This window comes from Myxocyprinus asiaticus, chromosome 10 (genome assembly GCF_019703515.2).
Source record: "Myxocyprinus asiaticus isolate MX2 ecotype Aquarium Trade chromosome 10, UBuf_Myxa_2, whole genome shotgun sequence".
Taxonomy (NCBI): Eukaryota; Metazoa; Chordata; class Actinopteri; order Cypriniformes; family Catostomidae; genus Myxocyprinus; species Myxocyprinus asiaticus.
Genome location: NC_059353.1, coordinates 7,045,526 through 7,067,909, shown reverse-complemented (window position 1 = coordinate 7,067,909; position 22,384 = coordinate 7,045,526). Strand labels below are relative to the sequence as shown.

At 41.0% G+C, this 22,384-nt stretch overlaps 1 protein-coding gene across 1 annotated transcript in view; it reads right to left on the bottom strand.

Annotated features, from left to right (window-relative positions):
- Positions 1–5,596: 5,596 nt before the first annotated feature.
- The window catches only part of LOC127447259 (kinesin heavy chain-like), a 41,976-nt gene continuing 25,188 nt past the window's right edge, over positions 5,597–22,384 (bottom strand). The window contains exons 21-29 of the mRNA XM_051709024.1: positions 21,492–21,552; positions 20,802–20,873; positions 20,581–20,685; positions 17,965–18,181; positions 17,058–17,199; positions 16,909–16,973; positions 11,370–11,397; positions 6,726–6,817; positions 5,597–6,629 (exon numbers count right to left, since the gene is read on the bottom strand). Coding sequence (XP_051564984.1) covers positions 6,739–6,817; positions 11,370–11,397; positions 16,909–16,973; positions 17,058–17,199; positions 17,965–18,181; positions 20,581–20,685; positions 20,802–20,873; positions 21,492–21,552 — 769 coding nt within the window. The 3' untranslated portion in view covers positions 5,597–6,629; positions 6,726–6,738. The remainder of the gene's footprint in view (positions 6,630–6,725; positions 6,818–11,369; positions 11,398–16,908; positions 16,974–17,057; positions 17,200–17,964; positions 18,182–20,580; positions 20,686–20,801; positions 20,874–21,491; positions 21,553–22,384) is intronic.

Sequence of the window (22,384 nt, the reverse complement as noted above, 5' to 3'; positions counted from 1 at the left end):
GTTGTATAACCTGGACCTTTTTCCCCCTCTCTTCCTATATTTTAACAGCAAAGGAGGTCTGAGGTGTCAATGTTTCACTACACTATTGGCTAGTGTCATTGTAATATGCGGCAGGTCTTTGACCTTGGTGTTTTCTCTCCCTTCCCATTGTGATGTGAAAGAGAGCTTCTTATCAATGTTTCATTACCCAGACTGGCTAGTAGCATTGTTGTACTGTGTTTCACAAAAACATAGTTTTGTTTCTTCCTCTCCCTTCCAGTTTATCAATACGAAGGGGTGGCTATTTCAATGCTTTTTTCACAACCCTGTTAAACCTTTTGCATGTATGATCAAACCAGTGTGATTACACTAGGCTGGGCTCAGAGGTGTACAATAAACCGGTCTGATCTGCATTTGTACTGCTGTTTACCAGCAAAAGAGGGACTGAAGCAGCTGTCATAATGGACCAGCTGCTCTAATAGTCTTTTCAACATCACAATATCTTTATTTTAATATGTTACAAACATTCAAACAATCACTAAATAAAGGTTTAAAGCTGTTAAGAGCACACTGTTTAGATGCAGCGATGCTGCCATGTTTTCTGACATCAGACAAAGAATATACAAACTAGTCAGCCCATACAAGCCTTCTCCCATTATGTCCGTCACTCATTCTAACCACTTCCAGTGCTGGGAAAGTGGAAGGGGTAGGTTTTTAGAACCTTCTCTGTCGAACTCACAAACCCATGCTGCATTGTTTGTAAACAATATGGCAGCATGCATAGCCAGCAAGCGCATTCGCGATCTCATCTTATCTATCATAATAAATCATTATAAACATCTAAAAATCACATTATATGTTTGATAATATATAATCTGTTCTCTAGTGCATCTGTTGTGAAGTGTAAGGTAAGATTTTATTTTAATTACAGCACACATTTAAGAACTCATGCTGGGGGGGTCCGTCAGTACAGGAGAAACTCACGTGCGAAGATGTTAATCAATATCACAGCATTATGGTTCCCATAGCATCAGCTACTGACACCATGTCTACTTACACGTACACTTGCCGCACTACTGATTTCTTGTTGTTAAAGGACCAAAAGATGGATCTGAAAAATAGCAAATTTCTGTTTGATTGCATGTTTACTAATGTTTCATGAACGAAGTGTTATTTGGTACCTAATACATTTAAAATTAATAAAAAAATTGTCATCAAAATATGCAATTAGTAATCCAAAAGTTATCAGATTACATTACCTATAATGTGTAATCTAAAATATTACATTACTGATAACAATTTAAGCTGTGTAATTTGTAATCAGTACCGGAATACATTTTAGAAGTAATCTAAACAGCAATGTTCAGTAGTTAGTTAATACTTGTATCAAAATGCAGTAAAACCAGTTTGCCTGAATGAACAGAAACATTTAGATTTATTTTACATACATTTAACATGTGGTCAGGAGCAAGTGTAAAAAAAACAAAACAATGTTGCCCAAGATAGAAGACAATGAGATCATGCTTGTATTTTCAATTTTAAGATAATTGTTTTTATTAAGGAAATTTGGAATAGGAATTTGACATTTTATCATCCATTTTTTAATGAAACATGGGAGAATGTCTGTAAATATTATGCTGAGATGTGTGATTTGTACCTCCTCATAATTATTCAAGAGAAGGTGTGGCCTTAACCTGTGACAGGTGTTTTTCCTGCTATCTTGAAGCATGGGCTGAAATGCATTTGAATAGTACAAAATCAAGCTGGATGTCACGACACCTCTGAAATGTTTGTTTGCAACATGTGGTTGTGGCATGGGGGGGGGGGTGGTCATGTGTTGGTCTGCGGGAGAGGGAGAGCGGTAAGGTTCGTCACCTGGGTTGTGAGTACTCTAACACCTGTCTCTAATTATAGTGATGGTGGAGAGAGACCTGAAAAGGCATGCCAGAGTGTCAGTGTGGTAGAGAGAGAGAGCGACCAGAAAGCACGACAGCCCCGAACTGAGAGAGTGTTTTGTTATTTAGTGCTTTCATTTGTCTGCAAGTTTTTTTTATGTTATCAATGGTTACCGTCGAATGTGTACTGGAGCCACTAATTAAAGACTGACCTTGAACATGTTTCATTGTCTCCTGACTCCTCCTTGGCCCACGAACTCAGAACTTATCACAGTGGTGCCGAAAACCTGGGTTTGGAGGATAACGCCGTTATGGAGTCTACACTGCTGGACAAAATTATCAAGTCCCTCGCCAGCATCCAGCAAGACCAACACCAAGCCCTCATGGAGTTACGCCTGGAGCTGGAACAATGGTTCCAAGCCCTACTCCAGGCACAAGCGGAGGACCGGCAGGTGTTCTGGAGCCTGATCGTCAGAGAGGGGGCTGGTGCTGCGACCCCCTCGGAGCCCACCCCACCTGTGTCCCTGATGAAGATGGGTCCAAACGATGATCCGGAGGCCTTCCTCCATCTATTTGAGAAAACCGCTGAGGTATGGAGGTGGCCTCCTGACCAGTGGACAGCCCACTTAGTGCTCTTACTCTCTGGGGAGGCGCAGCTAGCAGCACAACAGCCTCCTTGATTACCAACACCTGAGGAAAGTCATCCAGCAACGGGTTGGTCGTAGCCCCAAGGACGAACGATTTAATAAGACCTTGAAAAACATGATTTGTAAGTTCGTACACGAAGACGCTAAAAATTGGGATAAGTGGCTCGAACCCCTGTTGTTTGCAGTATGAGAGGTCCCGCAAGCCTCCACAGGGTTTTCCCCATTTGAGCTACTGTATGGGCGTTGGCTGCGCATCATGCTCTGTCATATGGGAAGCTTTGAAGGAAGGACCTTAGAATAGCAAAAACCAAATTCAATACATTTTTGACCTTAGAGCAAAACACGACACTTTGGGACAGGTAACACAGGAGAATTTGCTCCAAGTGGAAGAACGTCAATGCCGACTGTACAACAGGGGCACTCGAATACATGAATTAACTAACACAGGGAGATAAAGTGCTTGTATTGCTGCCCACTTCGAGCTCCAAATTACTTGCCAAGTGGCAAGGACTCTTTGAGGTCACACGACGAGTTGGAGATCTTGATTATGAGGTTAGGCGAACGGATAGGGGAGGGGCACGTCACATCTTCCACCTCAACCTCCTCAAACCATGGAGGGAGGCGGTGCCTGTAGCCTTGGCAATGGTAGTTCCAGAGAGGGTGGAGCTCGGGCCGGAGGAGTTAAATGCAAGAGCCTTAATTATTTTTATATTACAATTAAACAGCCTTAGAGGACAATGCAAGAAAGCTTTGGTAAGGTAATTTGTTATGTTTCCACTGGAACTGATGTTTCCAAACTATTCTAAATCATGCATCTCTATGACCTGTTGCCGGCTGCTGCCATAGCAGTCTTCTTTTGGCTTCTATTTTTGTCATTTGACAGATGATAAACATTCAGTTCTGGCTTTTTTTTTGTCTTTGTTTGAAGTGCAAATAACGACGCTACAGTTTTTTGTCATGTTTTCTGTTTTTAAAATAGCCAAATCTATTTCACATATCGGATTTTTTCCCCGTTTTCTTCATAGGAATCAATGAGTAACTATAGTAACAGGGCCCGAGTGTATGACGCGTTGCCAACTGTATCTATGAGCTCGACAGCCCCTGGTAATCATTGTATGGAAAAGGAGCTTGAACATTCTTTAAAATGTCTCCCTTTGTGTATGATGGAAGAAATAAAGTAACATGTTTTTAGGGGTCCAAGCAAAGAAGAGTGGCGCTGTGATAAGCACTTTTACGTTTTCACTAATGTCTTCATAACTTTATGGGCTAGAATCTAAGTTAAATCAAGCAAAACAAAATCTGATCTAATTTCCGTCGATTACATTTGACCTTTTTTCACCATTTTGAGTTTTCTGAAAAACAATTTTTTAACTCCTCAGACTGTTGGTCTGATTTGCATGAAATTTTGCATGTATTATTTAGAGACCCTCATGAAAAAAACGCTATCAAAAGAAGTTTGGTTTGCCAAATCATTTAGAATATATAAGCCAATTAATTTTTTACCTGTCATCCAGACTCACTTATCAGCCTAAAGTACATCTTCTGAACGATTTTATATATATATATATATATATATATATATATATATATATTATACTGACCACTTTATTAGGTACACCTGTACACATACTTATTCATGCAGTTATCTAATCAGCCAATTGTGTGGCAGCAGTGCAATGCATAAAATCATGCAGAAATCATTGCATGATTTTAGGCTGCAGTGGGCACAGGCTCAACAAAACTAGACAGTTAAAGACTGGAAAAACATAAGGAAAAACTTGATTTCTGCTGAGGTAAACAGATGGTAGGCCCACTGCAGCCTCAGCTTTCTGTTCTTGGCAAATACTGTAAAAGTATTGTTCATTGTTATTCATGTTAAAGGTGCATTCAGTAATTTTTTCTTCATTAAAAAGTTTAACTCCTAAAGACATGAATTGTAATTTTGCAATATATGTAGGAAATCATGAGCACTCACATTAAAATGAAAACACCAGTCAAATCAGTAACCTTATAAAACCTCTGTGACGAGGAGGAGGGCCTGGACAGTTGGCTGAGGAACGAATGGTGGCGTGGTCGGTAACCAGAGTTTTTTTTTTCTTTTCTCTCTCCCCCTTTCTCTCTCTGTCTCTCTCGCTCTCTTTCTCTCTCCCCTCCCCTCATCCTACCCAGGTACCCAGGAGGCGGAGAAGACCAGCTGGCGATGGAATGGCCAAAGGGGCATTCAAATGAAAGCACAAAATAACAAAACACTCTCTCAGTTCGGGGCTGTAGTGCTTTCTGGTCGCTCTCTCTCCCACACTGATGCTCTGACGTGCCTTTTTAGGTCTCCCTCCGCCATCTCTATAATTAGAGGGGGGAGTAAGTGAGACTGGAGGTTTCCCCAACCTGAATTGGGCGGTGGGGGTATGTGACGAGGAGGAGGGCGTGGCCAGGCCGAGAGGATGCACGCCGGGTACTGAGTTGCCCAATCAGCGGGAGAGAGATAAAAGGAGGAGCCGTGGACGCCAGAGAGACGCAGCAGTGTTCGTGTGTGTGCGCTTTTGTTTATAATAAGTCTTTGTCAGTGTTTTATTTAAAGTCTGTTGATTGTTATTCAGTTTTGCATCCTCCTGTCCCGAACAAGTAGAGATTTGTTACAACCTTTTTTATTCTACATGAAGCAGGGGAGCCTCATGGGGGCTGCCAAGTTAGAATCACATGACCAGCTGAATACTACTCGCTTAATCTCAGTAACCGTACTGTTATTGGACACTTACACTCATCGATTAAAGTAATCATGGCTGACTGTGAAAAAGTAATTTTCTACAATGGCATCTGTAACTGAAAACTATTGATTTTGAATGATGCTGCATCCAAGCCGCTAGGTGTCAGTGTAAGCCTAGTAAAAAATAACTGAGTGCACCTTTAACAAATGCACTTGACTAATGTTAACAGATGGAACCTTATTGTAAAGTGTTACCCATATTCATTTCTTAAATATTTTACAAATCAGCAAATGGTTTGTCATGTTCACAAAACATACAAATAAACTTTCTCACATCTTCAAGATGAAAAACACATTCTATATCACAGTTTTCTTGGATTTACATTTATTTCTTTGAACAGGCTTGCAGCAAACTATACATATAACATAAAACAGCCTTCAATAAAGATCCAGTATCTTGGGTAAATCAGCAATTGCACACACTCTTTTTATCTGATTCGCAAGTACTTTCTCTTCTTATCGTGACAGTACAGGATTACATTAAGGAAGGAGTGAGTAGCGTACATTTCAGTGTCAACTAAATCTATGATTAAAACTTCATCGTAATACAGTTTCTACGGCCTCAGGCATTGTCTTGCTAAATATACAAATGAATCTGTGTCAATCTGAATGAGAACTGAGAAAAAGGAGGAAATGTATACACACATTCATGTCAGAGACCCTCAAGAGAAACAGCACTCCAGACCCTCAATGCTCGTGATTCTCTCATCCTGACTGGCTGATCAGGATGTTGTGAGAGAATTCAGAGCTGTGATTGGTCAGAGCTTTCAGTAGAATAATTGAAGCATTTGGGATATTTTGTAACTCCAGCAGCTGTAGTTCATAACTAAACTCTTTTTGATACGTTTTGTTGATATATCACAGCCAATATCATCCTTATTCATTGTCGTTGTGAAAACATACTGTAGACACAATGCAAATTAAATACTATGTCAAATGGTTTATGCACACTGGAGGTAGTCAGTACTTATAATATGTATCAAAAGCTACACAATGGCATACACTGTGTTATATGTGAATCTAGTAGTGTGTACTTGTATACACAATGATGAACAGTTTGATTTTAAGGCTCAGCCTTTCTCAGACTAAAGGGATGTTATTTATAGGACTCTCCTGTATTCTAATGCAAGCAGTATAGATGTATTAAAATATCTATGTGACAAGCTAAGTGCCATTTTCTTACTAAACAGGACCAACATGCAATGGTGAGCTACACAAGACAAAATACATAATATGAATCATGACAGAGCGAGTATTCTTTACAATTTAAGACAGTACAGAGCAAAGGATTGTGAGAATGAAGGCAATGAGGACTGAATGGCTGCATGCAGAGAACTGGAACATCTGAAGGGAGCAGAGAAATAAATAAGAAATTATAGAGAGTACATTGACCGTAATCATAGTTGCTAAGCTCATTAAAGTTTGTGTGAGAGTGCTCACCTGTGTTGAATGATTAACTGGCTGCAGTCTGCTGTTGCATGATGTAAATTTGTGAAGTATCATCCAGCACACTGCCACAGTGAACATCACTCCTGAAACATCAATAAGTGGAAATGTCATATGTGCATGAACTGTTCTGAATGAACCTTACACATTCAGTTCAAATGACATCAGGAGCTGATGATGACAAGCTTCATCAAAATTAAAATTTTCTGTTTAGACTTCATTAACAGAATTTACGCTGCACTTAAAGGTGCACTCAGTAACTTCTGTCTTTGTGTTTCATCTTGGACTTATGTCGGGTTCACACATCCTCAGTGAGCGGGGCGTGAGTGGCGTGTATTAACAGGTGACACCGTTTACACTGCAAGCGTGAGTCGCGAGGTGACGCATCCCAGAAGCGTCCCAGACGTGGCAGTGAGCGGATAGTTTCGCGGTTGAGCCTATTTTGCCGCGCGGCTCATGCTGAGCTCAGTGGCTCTGGGTGCAGTACAACACTAAAATAATCAGGAGGTTATTGAAAAGACAAAAGCAAATCAAAATGATTCAAACTGAACCTATAGTACACTACAATATATATGTCTGCATGCAAGTAAACTCAATAAAATAACTTAATAAAGGAAAGAATTAATAAACTGCCAGACATTTTGCCATTCTGTGTATATTGGTGTACAGAATAGACACAACATTAATCAATCACAACCAAGTGTGCTAATAAAGATGAAGTGCATGTTACTGCCTGCTGTTGTCCTTGAAAGCAGTAATAACCTTATTATGACCTTATTAAAGAAAGAAATTGGCGTAGGACCCCACTGATAACTTTATTTCCTGCGCACAGGCGCTGCTGTTTCTCGCGGAAGAGTTGCGGCCAACATGAAGTCCAATGCGACCACCCTGCTCACGCGCCGCTCACGCTTCGCTCACGCCATGCTTGCAGAGGATGTGTGAACCCGGCGTTACACTGACACCTAGCAGCCTGGATGGAGCATCATTTTAAATCAATAGTTTTCAGTTTCAGATGCCATTGTAGAAATTTAGTATTCACAGTCAGCCATGATAACTTTAATCAATGAGTGAAAGTGTCAAATAACAGGATGGTTACTGAAATTAAGTGAGTAATATTTGGCTGGTCATGTGATTCTAACATGGCAGCCCCCATGTGTGGACTAGGGGTGATATGGTTCTAATTTATCATGATTTGGTTTGTATCATGGTTTAAGGTCATGGTTTCAGTACAGTTTGGTATTTGCTTTGTTCAGAAAAAAAATATTACTGCCAAATCCAAAGAATAATCTGTTTGGTAAACACTTCAGCAGGTTTGCCCTTAAATAACAATCATTGTTTTACAACAGTAACCATAGTTTAACCATGGCATTTGTAGTAAAATCGTAGTAACCACAATATAAACATGGTTACTGTCATGGTTACAATATCTAGTAAAATCATGGTTACTATATAGAAACTAAATTTGTACTGTTATAAAACCATGGTTAATTGTATCAAAACCATGATTTCTGCTCAGAAAACCATGGTGACAGCAGTCATGGTATTGACTGAAAACTACAATATTACTATAGTAAAACCATGGTTAATTTTCATCAGGGTCCTTAACTAAAAAAACATTTTCTCTAATTACAAAATCAACATTTTAAATTAATACCTGCACTATTACGCTACATGCATCAACATAAAGTGCACTTCAAACTCATCTCAATATATTCAATATTCGGAAGCTGTACATCACTATAGAAGGAATAACCTTTCTATTAAAATGCATACAAGAAGGGATGTTGTGATAATGCTGCTAGAGTATTTTAATAATACATGGAAATCCCATATGAACACCCCAAGCGCTTCAGTTATTGTTTCATGCCTGTCCGAATTAGCACAAAGTGCCTGCTTAAAAATGGAAGGGAGTGTGTGCAGTTTCAGCTCACCTGCGGCTCTTTCCCTGGGTGATGTCGGCGTAAATTATTATCATGTATCAATGTATTACTATAACGGCATTTTAATGCCATTAATCAAAGCGCATTATTGATTATTGACAGATTACAGCCGCGCAAGGAAACAGGAAGAACTTGCGTGCGCCTTTTAAATAAACCCTCATGCGCATTATTGATATATATTACCAGTATACAGCACTCGCGCTGAGCGATGTCTGCATACAGTGCCTGTTTTGTAAATGTATTTTGACCATCGCTGTTGTAATTGATGGCAAAAAGAAAATGTTCCCAGATGGGGAAACGCAGGGGGCTTCTCTATCAGTGGCTCGTTTTCTCCACTTGCCATTTTCAACAACACACAATGCGTCAAAAACTGTGATGTCATCAAGTTGACCGACCTGAAACACAGGCGGCGCGTATGCATTTACAGATCCATTCAGGTGCATTAGCGGAGGTTATAACTGTGCCTGTCTGTTTGGCACTTTGTTTTCTTGACCAAAACGTATACTCCAGATGCGTCAATAAACTTGAGGTGAACCGACCGCGGTGCCAATGCTTACCGAACCATGGGTGGCGAACTCTACAGTTAGTTTTTTTGCTGAGAACCGTTTCACCCCTAGTGTGGACCATCTCCTTGTAGAATAAAACAGCTTTTATAAAGTTACTGATATGACTGGAATCTTAATTTTAATGTGATTGCTCATGATTTCCTACATATATTGCAAAATTACAATTAATGTCTTTAGGAGTTCAACTTGTTTAATGAGGAAAAAATTACTGAATGCACCTTTAAGATGACACTGAAATTTAGACAGACTGAAAGTCTATCCCAAGCCCTTTCGACATTTAATCATGTGCAGAATATGAATTAAAGATATCTATTATTACATTTTTACTAGTTTTAATTCTTAATATAAACAGTGGAATTACTACTAGTGAAAATGCAAATGTTTGATATCAGTTTTTACTTTTGCACTTCTTAAAATCTAAAATTATATTATTACTTTTGGAAATATCTATTCTTGATATAAAAAATCGAATTTCAACTATAAAAAACATAATGTGTCAATAATAACTGCATTTAACAGCATTTTCAATAGTAGAATTTCACAATTGTCTGTAATTCACTCCTGTTGAATACACAATTACAGATATCTATAATTAATTTCTTACTAGTTAAAATTCCAAATATACATATCAGCTATCTTACTAGTAAAAATATTTTTGATATCAATAATTACATTGTTACTAGTGAAAATGTCCATTCCTGATATCAACAGTTATTACAACTGGAAAATGTTTGATATCTGGAACGTGATTGCAACTAGTAAAAAAGCCTTTTAAGATATATTTGGTAACACTTTACAATAAGATTTCATTTGTTAACATTAATTAATGCATTAGGTATCATGAACTAACAATCAACAACATATGTTTAAAGCATTTATTAATCTTTTTTATGTTAGTTAATATAAATACAATTGATCATTGTTAGTTCATGTTAATTCATAGTGCATTAACTAATGTTTACATATACAGTGCAACTTTTGATTTTAAAAATGTATTATTATATGTTGAATTTAACATTAACCAAGATTAATAAATGCTGGAGAAGTATTGTTCATTGTTAGTTCATGTTAACTAATGTTGTTTACTTAAGTTAACAAAAATAAACTTATTGTAATGTGTTTCAGTTACTCTTCAATTTATTGATAGCTGAAATACATTTACATATACCTAAAATACTGAATAATATGTTAAAATGAATTTACAGATACCAAACATTAGCATTTGTACTAGCTGTAATTAAATTATTTATATCAGAAAAGGACATTTGCACTAGTAGCAATGTAATTCTTGATATCAAAAAATATCATTTTACTAGTAAGTAGTGTATTTTGCTACTGTATGTGTATATTAAACTACTAAAAAATTAATTATAGATATCTGTTATTGTGTTTTGAACAGGAGTGAATCACATATTATTGTGAAATTCTGTGAATGCAGTTACAGATATCAGTAATGATCCTTTTTACTAGTTGAAATGTCATTTTTGATATCAAGAATGGGTATTTCCATGAGTAATGATGTCATTTTTATATTAAGACATTTTCACTAGTGCAAATGAACAGTATTAATTTATATCAAGAATTAGCATTTTCACTAGTAGTAATTTAATTGCTATTATCAAGAATTAGCATTTTAACTAATAATTGAATCGAAGATATCTATAATTTCTACTGTATCCTGCACGTGTTTAAATGTGGAAAGGGCTTGTGATAGTGTATCATGGTACAGGAGATCACTTACCTGTTATCATTTTTTATTTTTTTTCTCCCCTTTTCTCCCCAATTTGGAATGCCCAATTCCCAATGAGCTCTAAGTCCTTGTGGTGGCATAGTGATACGCCTCAATCCGGGTGGCGGAGGATAAATCCCAGTTGCCTCCGCATCTGAGACGTCAATCCGCGCATCTTATCACGTGGCTTGTTGAGCGTTTTACCGCGGAGACCTAGCGCGTGTGGAGGCTTCACGCTATTCTCCGTGGCATCCACGCGCAACTCACCATGCGCCCCACTGAGAGCGAGAACCACATTATGGCGACCACGAGAAGGTTACTCCATGTGACTTTACCCTCCCTAGCAACCGGGCCAATTTGGTTGCTTAGGAAGCCTGACTGGAGTCACTCAGCATGCACTTACCTGTTATCATTAATATCTGTGCTGTTTCCTACAGAAGAGAAAGGAACAGAATGAAAGGTTACTATTGTTACAAGTTTAAACAAATAGCATTCACATTGTTATGTAGTGCAGTCAAACAAATAAAGGCTACATTCACACAGTGGCAGAATACAGTTGTGGGTCCTATTTGGAGTTCTACATACGCTTCTGTTCATACACAGTTTGGTTATAGTGACAACCATAGATATACTGTACATATGTAGATGCCTCATTAGCAGCTGTTCCCTATCTGTCACTCACTCGACGTTGTGTCAATGTAGTGACACTAGGGGTCACTCTTGGGAGCCCCAAACACCTCTGCTTTTTTGAAAAATTGGAATTTGCATGCCACTCCCCCGGACATACGGGTATAAAAGGAACTGGTATGCAATCAATCATTCAGATTTTCTCTTCAGAGCCGAGCAGTTCTATTCATTGAGCTGAATTCATCCACCGAGTTCATTCACATCTCTCTGCTGGATCTTACGCCGCATTTCAGCGGCTTCTCCCCCTCTGCATCTGTGGTTTGAAGAGAATGCCCCTGGGCGCTTTGGCAGAACATTTAAAAGAGTATATTCTAAAAGAGTATATTTTCTTTCTGAAAGAGCAGCACACATGGAACGTCTTTTTAAAGACGCGTCTTTTTAAAGATGCCTTTCTGTTTGTGTGTTATTCCTGTTTGCGGTTGTTATCTCTCAGCTTCTGATGGCCACGATCACTGTCTTACGTGTCTGGGCACAGCCCATGCGGAGACATCGTTCATGGATGAGTCATGTCCTCATTGCGAGAAAATGACCACGAAAGCAAGCCACCCTAGCGGCTCCCCACACTGGTCCTTCTACCTACGGGTTTGAGGCCGCGTCGGTTAGCACTGGGGGCAATTTGGGGATATTAATGGGGCCACCTCTGTCAGGTATCCCCCCACGGACCTCCCATTCCCCAGTTAGACTTCTCGTTTGGAGCACCGGAAGACAATGAGTTATCGAGCACAGCATCGGAGAGCGGGCTCGTCCAGTCTGACGCAGAGGCTTCGGCTCAGCTTCCTCCTTCGGGAACGGTCACCCAGCCTCACGGCAATGCGGAAATGACGGACGTGATTTCCCGGGCGGCCGCGAGCGTCGGGCTAGAGTGGAACCTTCCACTCTCCCCTGAACCCTCGCGGCTTGACGATCGGTTCCTGGGCATGGGGCGCCGCCCACGGCCACGCCCCGCCCCATTCCTTTCTTCCCGGCAGTGCATGAGGAGCTGACAAGATCAAGGGAGGCACCTTTTACTGCCCGGTCCCGGTCTTTTGCTACCCTTGATGGCGGACCAGCCAGGGGGTATTCGGTGATCCCCAAGGTGGACAAGGCGCTTGCGGACCACCTGGCATGGGTGTCTGAGACTCCCGTCCAGGGCCTGTAGGTTTACGTTGTCCCTGACGGCTAGAACCTACGGTGCCGCTGGATAAGCCGCCTCCGCTCTGCAAACCATGGCTCTCCTGCAAGTACACCAAGCCAAGGCACTAAAAGAACTGCACAAGGGTAGTTCTGACCTGGGATTGATGCAGGAACTGCGCTCGGCGACCGACCTCGCTCTCCGGGCGACGAAGGTCATGAAGCGGTCTCTCGGGCAGGCGATGTCCACCCTGGTAGTCCAGGAGTGCCACCTTTGGCTCAACTTGGTTGAGATGGGAGAAGCGGACAAGGCATGGTTCCTTGACTCCCCCATTTCCCAGGTTGGTCTGTTTAGCGACACCATCGAGTTCTGGACTTTGCCCAGCAGTTCTTGGTGGTGAAGAAGCAGATGGAGGTTTTACAACATATCCTGCCCCGGTGCAGCTTAAGATCCCACACCCTGTCTGCTCATCGCCAAGGGAGTCTTCCTGCAGCAACAACACCGGCTCTGCCACAGCCCGCCCCCGTGGCCCGGCTCCGGCGTGGAGCCCTCCGCAGGAAGCAGACGCCACCCGTCTCGCGGCCGGCCACTAAGAACCCAAGGAAGGCTTCGAAGCGCCCCCGAGACGGGTGACCCAGGGGCGAGGAGATCCACTTCTCTGGGGCTGGTCGACAGACCACTCCATCCCCCAGTGGATGGCCGGGAAGAGAATCTTTTGTCGCCACATGCCCAGGAGGCTGCGGCACCCAAAAGCCTGACAAAAGAATGATTCCCTTGTCTCCTGGGTCACATTTCCGGTGCGCACGGCCGTCGTCACATCCATCGTCCCATTTTGGCAGGTATGGCGCTCCAGCAGCAGACCCCCAGCCCCTGTGCGCCCAGCTGTGGCACAAACACACCCACACGGGATTGGTTCCAGTGGACTACGGGGATGAGATTCCTCCTCCTCAACCAATCTTATGGTGGGTGGCAGGAGCCAGGTAAGTGCTTCGATGTCCCTGGACTCAGCGCAGCCACGGGGCCCGAGTCCCCTCGACATGGCACCTCAAGCTCCGCCCCGCCACGAGGCCCCACCCGCCGTGATCCGGCCACATCCGACGTGATCATTCGCTTGGTCCCCCTCGCCCAGAATTTGGGCGCATGGCTTGCGCTTTCCAACTCTTTTCTCGGTCTGGAGTTGGACTCAGTCTCCATGACAGTGCCTAGAGTTGTTGGCAGTACTGCTCGCCTTGCGGAGGTTTCGGCCGTTGATCCAGAGTAAGCAGGTGTTGGTCCGGACGGACAACACAGCGACGGTAGCTTACATCAACTGTCAAGGTGGTCTACGCTCCCATTGCATGTCACAACTCGCCTGCCGTCTCCTCCTCTGGAGTCAGCAGGACCTCAAGTCGCTACGAGCCACTCACATCTCGGGCGACCTCAACACCACAGCGGACGCGCTGTCACGTCAGGTTACCCACAGTGGAGAGTGGAGACTCCACCATCAGGTGGTCCAGCTGATTTGGAGTCGATTCGGTTGAGCACAGGTAGACCTGTTTGCTTTCCGGGAATCCTCCCACTGCCTGCTTTGGTACGCCCTGACCGAGGCACCTCTCAGTATAGACGCGTTGGCACATAGCTGGCCCCCTAGACTATGGAAGTATGCGTTTCCCTCATTGAGCCTACTTGCACAGACCCTGTGCAATGTCAGGGAGGACGGGGAGCAAGTCATCCTAGTAGCATGGTTCTCGGATCTCACGCTCCTTGATCGCACGACTTGACAATCAGGTTCCTGAGAGGCGATAGTAGGTTGAACCCTTCTAGACCGTGCCTCGTTCCCCCATGGGACCTCTCTGTAGTCCTTCAGGGTCTATGGGGAGCTCCCTTTGAGCCCTTGGAGTCAGCTGAGCTTAAGGCACTCTCTTTGAAGACTGCCCTTCTGACTGCGCTCAATTCCATCAAGAGGGTAGGGGACCTGCAAGCATTCTCTGTCAGCGAATCGTACCTGGAGTTCGATCCGGGTTACTCTCACGTGATCCTGAAGATTCCCATGACCCCTTTTAGGGATCAGGTGGTGAACCTGCAAGCGCTGCCCCAGGAGGAGGCAGACCCAGCCTTTGCGTTGCTGTGTCCGGTGCAAGCTTTATGCACCTATTCGGATCACACGCAGAGCTTTAGAAGCTCCGAGCAGCTCTTTGTCTGCTTTGGTGGACAGCGGAAAGGAAGCGCTGTCTCCAAACAGAGGATCGCCCACTGGGTCATTGAAGCCATCACGATGGCATATCAGGCTCAGAACGTGCCACCCCCTGCGGGATTACGAGCCCACTCTACCAGGAGTGTGGCGGCCTCCTGAGCCCTGGCCAGTGGTGCCTCTTTGGCAGACATCTGCAGAGCAGCAGGCTGGGCAACACCCAACACCTTTGCGAGGTTCTACAATCTCCGGATTGAGCCGGTCTTGTCCCGAGTAGTGGCAGGCATGAGCAGGTAAGTTCCGGGACAGCTGGCCGGGTGCACCGCTTCCGCAAAGCACCTTTCCCCTACACTCAATTGTACACTCTTGACTCCCAGTAGTGTTCACAGACTGTGATCCCTGGATGACTTCCTCCTTAGCCCTGTGGCAGTCGAGTTTGCGTAGAAACTCGCTGCCAGCTCAGTAAGTGTGCTGGTAAGGCCCTGTAATGAGGTAGGTGCTCCGCATGTGGTGGTTCCCCATAGGTAACCCCATGTGTTATATCTTCCATAAAATCGTTTCCCTCTTGGTAAACTACGTCTTCCTTGAGCAGAGGGCCCTCTGCTCCAGTCGCCATGCATGTAGAAACTCCTCCCCCCTTGGGTAGGACCTACCATGCGACTCTCCACAGACATACTTCCAACAAGACTCGGTAGGACCATGTGATGTATTTCCACTTGAAGTACCCCCCCCCCCCTTCTCTGGAGAGTGACACCCCCCCCCCCCCCCAATGTGGAAACTTGCAGATCCCAGTCCGTCAACAAAATTCCACTCTTTTTGGGGAGAAAAAAGAGGGAAAAGAGGCCTCGGCTGGGCTAGCCTGTCCATATAGTTGGGCAGTCGACTTGTTCCTGATGGACCGTTCGATGCTCATAAGAGCATTGGGGGAGGTTACGTGACAGCCTGTTGCGCTGTCTACGAGGCACACAGCAGTCTGCCCGTCACACACCACCAGTTCACACAACACAGTTCAGCTAGTTGTGGCGTTTTGTATAGGGACCCCTAGTGTCACTAAATCGACACAACGTCGAGTGAGTGACAGATAGGGAAAGTCCTGGTTACTTTCGTAACCTCCATTCCCTGATGGAGGGAATGAGACATTGTGTCCCTCTTGCCACAACGCTGAACTATCCGCTGAAATGGCTGGGACCTGGTCTCGGCTCCACAGCACAAAACCTGAATGAGTGGTTGCATACCAGCTCCTTTTATACCCGTATGTCCGGGGGAGTGGCATGCAAATTCCACTCGCCAATTCTCATTGGCCTTTTTTAAAAAGAGCAGAGGTGTTTGGGGCTCCCAAGAGTGACCCCTAGTGTCACTACATCGACACAACGTCTCGTTCCCTCCATCAGGGAATGGAGGTTAAGAAAGTAACCAGGGCATTCCTTTGGGCTGCGATATGTCGGTGCATCCACCATATTGGAAAGCTCAAGTACCGTCCGAAAACACATGAAAGTGAACTGACAGATGTGGTCTGCAACAGTCTTTTGCAGCTAATTTTCGCGAGATTAGATTTGCCATAAACATTGGAAATATTCTAGATGATATTCTAATATTGATAAAATGCTCTAATGAATCAGGTTGTTCATCAGAGCACACTACCTGATGCTTGACGTTTTTAATAAAAGTGGTGGGAATAGTGATCATAAACGTAATGGGATGGATAGGTCATAAATAGGGTGCACACTACGATTTTTATGATCCTTTATGATATTTGCTTGTCAGACTGTACGATATTATTCCAGTGATATTTTGCATAAAAGCCATTGCACACTGCATGACATTACTGTATGGTGACAACTACATTCTTGATCCTACGTAAATGTCTTAAATTTAGTGAATAAGACACAGGGTTTTGTGTTGAATACCTGTTTTGTGAATTTGTCCCTGACTGTGTGAAAGCATGCAAAGACAGTTACACACTCTCACACTCACCGTTCTCCACGTCGAGCGGACAGGAGCTCAGTATGTCTGTGGATCTCACAGTGCTGTATCCGACTCTGAAACACACAGCAGTGTGTGAGAGGAAGACAGGAGAACAGGAGAGAAAGAGACAGACACAAGGCAAAGCCACACAGACTCACGTGCTGGTTTTCTGGAGAGCGGTTTTATCCTCCTGCTGGAACAATGCGTTGCTGTAGGAGGTGACGGGTTTGCTCGCGCGTGTGGACGAGAAACTGATAGGTGACGTTGCAGCAACATGGTGTCCAGGTCTCACCGGCTTAGCTGTGACAAAATACAAACCATATTGTGTGTTTATACAGAATGTTCCATTTGCATACTTGCTTCAGCTAAATGCTAGCAGATGTCTAGAGTCTTAGACAGTGGCCCTTTCCCAAATGGCGCACTTGTTGTGGACTTGCGGTCTAATGGCCTTCCTTTTCACATGCCCACAAAGTCCACAAAACCTTAGGGTGTCCCATTTGACATTTTAGGGTTCAAAGTTCAGTTAAGATCATAACTCATTCTAGGTTGATTAAAGGAATATTCTGGGTTCAATACAGGTTAAGCTTAATGAACAGCATTTGCAGCATAATGTTGATTACCACAAAAAACTATTTTGACTCGTCCCTCTTTTATTAAAAAAAAAAGCAGAAATTGTGGTTACAGTGAGGCATTCACAATGGAAGTGAATAGGGCAATTTCATAAATGCTATGATACACATAGTTAACAAAAGTATAGCCACAAGACATAAACATTACACGTTAACATGATTTTAGAGTGATGTAATCGCTTACTAACCTTGTCTATGTGTAAAGTTAAAATTAACTTGTTTTGAACCTGGAATATCCCTTTAAGGTCAAAACTCAATTTTGGCAAAATGTGTAGTTATTGGAATTTTCATTTCCAGGGAAGTGTATCTTTATCTGTATTCACTGTCTCAGAGGTGAATGCTGTTGAACATATAGATAATATGAAGTGAAAAAAAAACTAAAATTGATTATGAAAATACTGAATGTGAAGAAAACAAATGTTGCATGTTGCAGTACCAATCTGCGCAGCATTGGGACGACGCAGAGGATAACGCAGACGCATGGCGTCACGGATGCGCTCAACCTCCTGCTGGTAGCGACGGCGGTCGTTCATCGCACCCTGTTTAGCATCCTTCAGTGCTGTCTCCAGCGCCCGAACGCGCTCAGCCGTAGAACGAAGACGCTTCTCCAATTTCGGAAGTTCACAGCGCAAATCTGCATTATCACGTACCAGCTGCGCAAACAGAAAGTGACGAGAATGCAGTTTAAATATAGGGTGCAATCTGATAACACGGTAATTAGTTGCTGTAATCTTATTACTTTTTGTCAAAATGTAGTGCAACACATTACATTTTACATTATTGTAATCTGATTACAGTTACTGACTTTCAATTAAGGTTAATCACTTTTAAGTACATTACTTGGGTTACACATATTCCAAAATAATATTGTTTATCTAGAACACATCTAAAATATGGATATATATGTACATATCACATGTACATATCTGTTTGCGTTTCTGTGTAAGCTGAAGGGACAACAAGGAAGAATGAACAAGGAGGAAATATACAGTACGTAGACATTTTTAATTTGCGAGTGGAAAAACAAACTTTTCTGTGAATAGTATTTCAGAAAGTAATTCATAAGTAAAGTAATTAGTAATGTGAATACTTTTAGATAAAGTAATCAGTAAAGTAATCTTATTACAGTTTTCAGAAGTAATCTGTCATTTGTCATAGATTACTTTGTGAGTAAGTTGCCCAACACTGGTACCACACAACAGCTCAAATAGCTTTTGTAATGTGAAGGGTTAAATTGTTTATCAGTATTTTTGTCGAGTTGTATAATTCAGTGTCAACAACATAAAAGCCTGTCCAAACCAACCTGATGCAACTAAACGATATTGCAATATGTAAATATATGCAAACAAATTTTCACACCAAAAGTATTCACACCAAATCCAGTGGCAAATTTTCATCATTCTTTAAAAAAAATGGGTAACACTTTAAATTAAAGTTCCCTCTGTTAGTTGCTTATAAACGGGTTAATTAATGAACAGTAACATATTTCCAGATGTATTATAAATTACTGACATGCTGTTTTAACAACATTAATTAAAAAGGCGACTGTCATGCAATACTTGCCATATAGTGAGCTATTTTACCTCACATTATATATGCTTAATAACACTTCTTCAGACCTATTAATCTATGGAAATGTACCTTGAAGTAAAATGGGCACGTGTTAAGCATTTATTAAGGAGTTGCCAACATTAGAAACCTGTAAAGTTCAGTATGGTTTAATGGTCATCAGGCTTTATTATATGATATATGCTGTGAATGAGCATGAAGACCTGAAGTGCTTCTGCAGAGGACTTACTAGGACTAGTTAGGTTGTGACTAGGGTTGCCACCCATGAAATCGTTCCAGATCGCTAATTTAACACTGATACAAGTTGGAAATTTTGCATATGGTGGGTAAGGGACCATCTGAAAAGTCCACACATTGTGCTAAAACGTGCTAATAATGTGGAGGGTGTGGTAAGGGACCGTCTAAAAAGTCTGTGGATTTTTTTCTATATAAATGTTCGATAAGATGTACAAAATTACATAGATTGAACAATGTATGAATACAATCACTGAGGCATAAAGACAAAAAGTACAGGTTTAGGAAAAAAAAACATAATAATAAAATAAATAAAAATGATTACAAATAAATACTTCTAAACCAACCAAAATGTAAATAAGTAAATAAGATAAATAAGTAAATAAGACATAGTAAATAAGATAAAGAAGATAAATAATCGAAAAAATAAAAATTTATATATATATGTTTTTATATATAAAAGATGTTTTTTTATGAGTCATGGGTCAGGAAAGTACTAATTTTAGCATATAAAAAAGGATATAAAATTTGTATTATTAATAACTCAACACATTTGAGTGTTAATAATGCATTTGAGTTAATAACTCAATGCATTTGAGTGTCCCATATTTTACAACTTCAAAAGTGGCAACCCTAGTTGGGACAGCACTCAGACTAGCACCATTGTTTTGACATTAACGTGACAAGGAAAGTGACAAGACATGAGAGACATTACAGTAATGAATATAAACACAAAATGACTTAATCCCTCCTTTTAATCTCACTTTAATAGTCTATTTTTGCGGCAATGTGACATAAATCATGAATTAGGCCATTTTTTGTTTTTATTAATATAAATATGAATTAGTTTAGATATTAAGTATTGATAACATGTAAGTTAAAATGCACACCATTTGGCAAGTATTGCATGAAAGTCAACCTTTTTTCACATTGTTAAAACCGAATAGCACTGATTTATAATTCATTTGTAAATTTCTTATTAGTCATTAATAAACCCTTTTATAAACCCTTAATACAGGAAATATAAATGTAAAGTGTTGCCAAAAAAGTGTTTACCTGAATAAATTGTTCTTTTTGTCCTTATTTGTCTGAATTCTATTCTATTCTATTCTATTCTATTCTATTAATCAGTTACCAAAGTAACACACTCTGTTTCATGTGTTAAACAAATATCACCATTTCACAATAAATATGTCAATCTGTGTGTGTGTGTGTGTGTGTGTGTGTGTGTGTATAAGTGTGTCCCGACCTGTTTATGAACCTTTGTAAGCTGATCCAGGTTGTTCTCAAGAAAGGAAATCTTCTGTTTCTGAGTGTTAGACCCCCCACTATCATCAGGTCCAATTTCTGTACTCTACACAAACACAGCATGTCAAAAAGAACATTTGTTAAAATGTATATTCATCCGATAGAGTAGAAAATAAAAACAATCCATCAGTCAGACAGATAATGTTCATGTGCAGAACTGACTTTTTTAACCCGCGTCGTGAGGTCTTGAACGAACAGTTTGCGCAGGTTGTGGAGGGTCTGGAGTTCACGGGCCTGAGACAGAGTGAGACACACATGAGACCACAAACAAGTATATGAAAGTCAGTCTGTTAATATTCACTGTAACTATCGTGTTCATACATTTTTGGCATACTGTACATCTAATCATCTAAAATCTAATAATCATGTTTATTGCATTTGTTTCGTTGCAATATGCACTTTGTTTCACCTCAACATCTTGATGCATTTCATAATTTACAGTTTTTTAAAATAAATTCAGAAGACTTATTAAGAATGTGAGACCAAATCCTCCCATGACACCACCGAAATTGTGTTTACTGAATTCACGCAGATGGATGCAGGCTGTTTTTAATCATAAATCTATCGTTTGTACATTGTAAAAAAAAGAAGAAAAAAAAAGGTATGTTTTCAAACACTTTATTGCTTAATTTATTTCTTTATAACTTATATCTCTTTACAATATAAAGCACCTCAAAAGAGTTTAACAGTCAATCTGGCGTTTTCTCAAAATGAAAAGAAACAATTTTGCTATAAAAATTAAAAATAAAAGTCTTTTCATTGTAGTACAGAAATTCAGATGTGCACTACGTACAGTAAAAGGATATGATTTCAAACTTTAAAATAAATAAAGAGTGTATATGTAAGACTTACAACGGTCTCCTCCAGACCTTTGAGATCTTGTTTCGATTGCTCATGCTTCTCCTGCTGGAAGCTGATGAGAGAGAAAACACATACAAACATCATTCACACACACCTTAAGGGGACCAAGTCAAAACCTGACCCACACTCACATAACATCATTTAAACACACATATGTAAGTAGTACTAACAAATGACAATAAAGCACAACAGTGCCCGCCCACTTTTTCAGCCGTCTTGGATCCGGAAGTATTTTTCCCATTTATTTCTTCCATAGGGATTTCATAAAAGAGTTCTAAGCCAACCAAACCGAGGGAAATGACAACATTACAAACTCTGATTTGAAGCATAAAAGTATTTAAAAATCTGACAAAAAGACAAAGGTATCTTCACTATATTCAATAAGGGAATGAACTACAATCCCATGAAGCACTGCGAATGACATAATCAAATTAAAAACTATGGGAAAATATAAAATTTTTCATTTGATGTTGTTGATTATACGTATAGAAACAATATTGTTTTAGTTATATTGCTAAATATTCAGATATTTGCAAATATATAAGTAGTTTACGTCATTCACATTGGATCGTGACTGTCTGATTGGTGGATCCTTTACCTTCAGGATCATGGGTAGTCTAGTACTTCATCAGGAATTCTGCTATTAAACTCAATGTCTATAAAATGAAGTTGAAATAAAGTGGACTGATGGCTTCAACAGAAGCACATATCATCGATTAACAACCTCAGAGCTGACGTTAGGCCTGTCTTTAAAGAGGTCATGTCATGAGGATTCAAATTTTCCTTGATATTTGTCATATAAGAGGTCATTGAACTATAAAAACATACTGTAAGTTTCAGAACTCAAAACATCCTCTCTAGTCCAAAAAGAGAATTTATGGTTT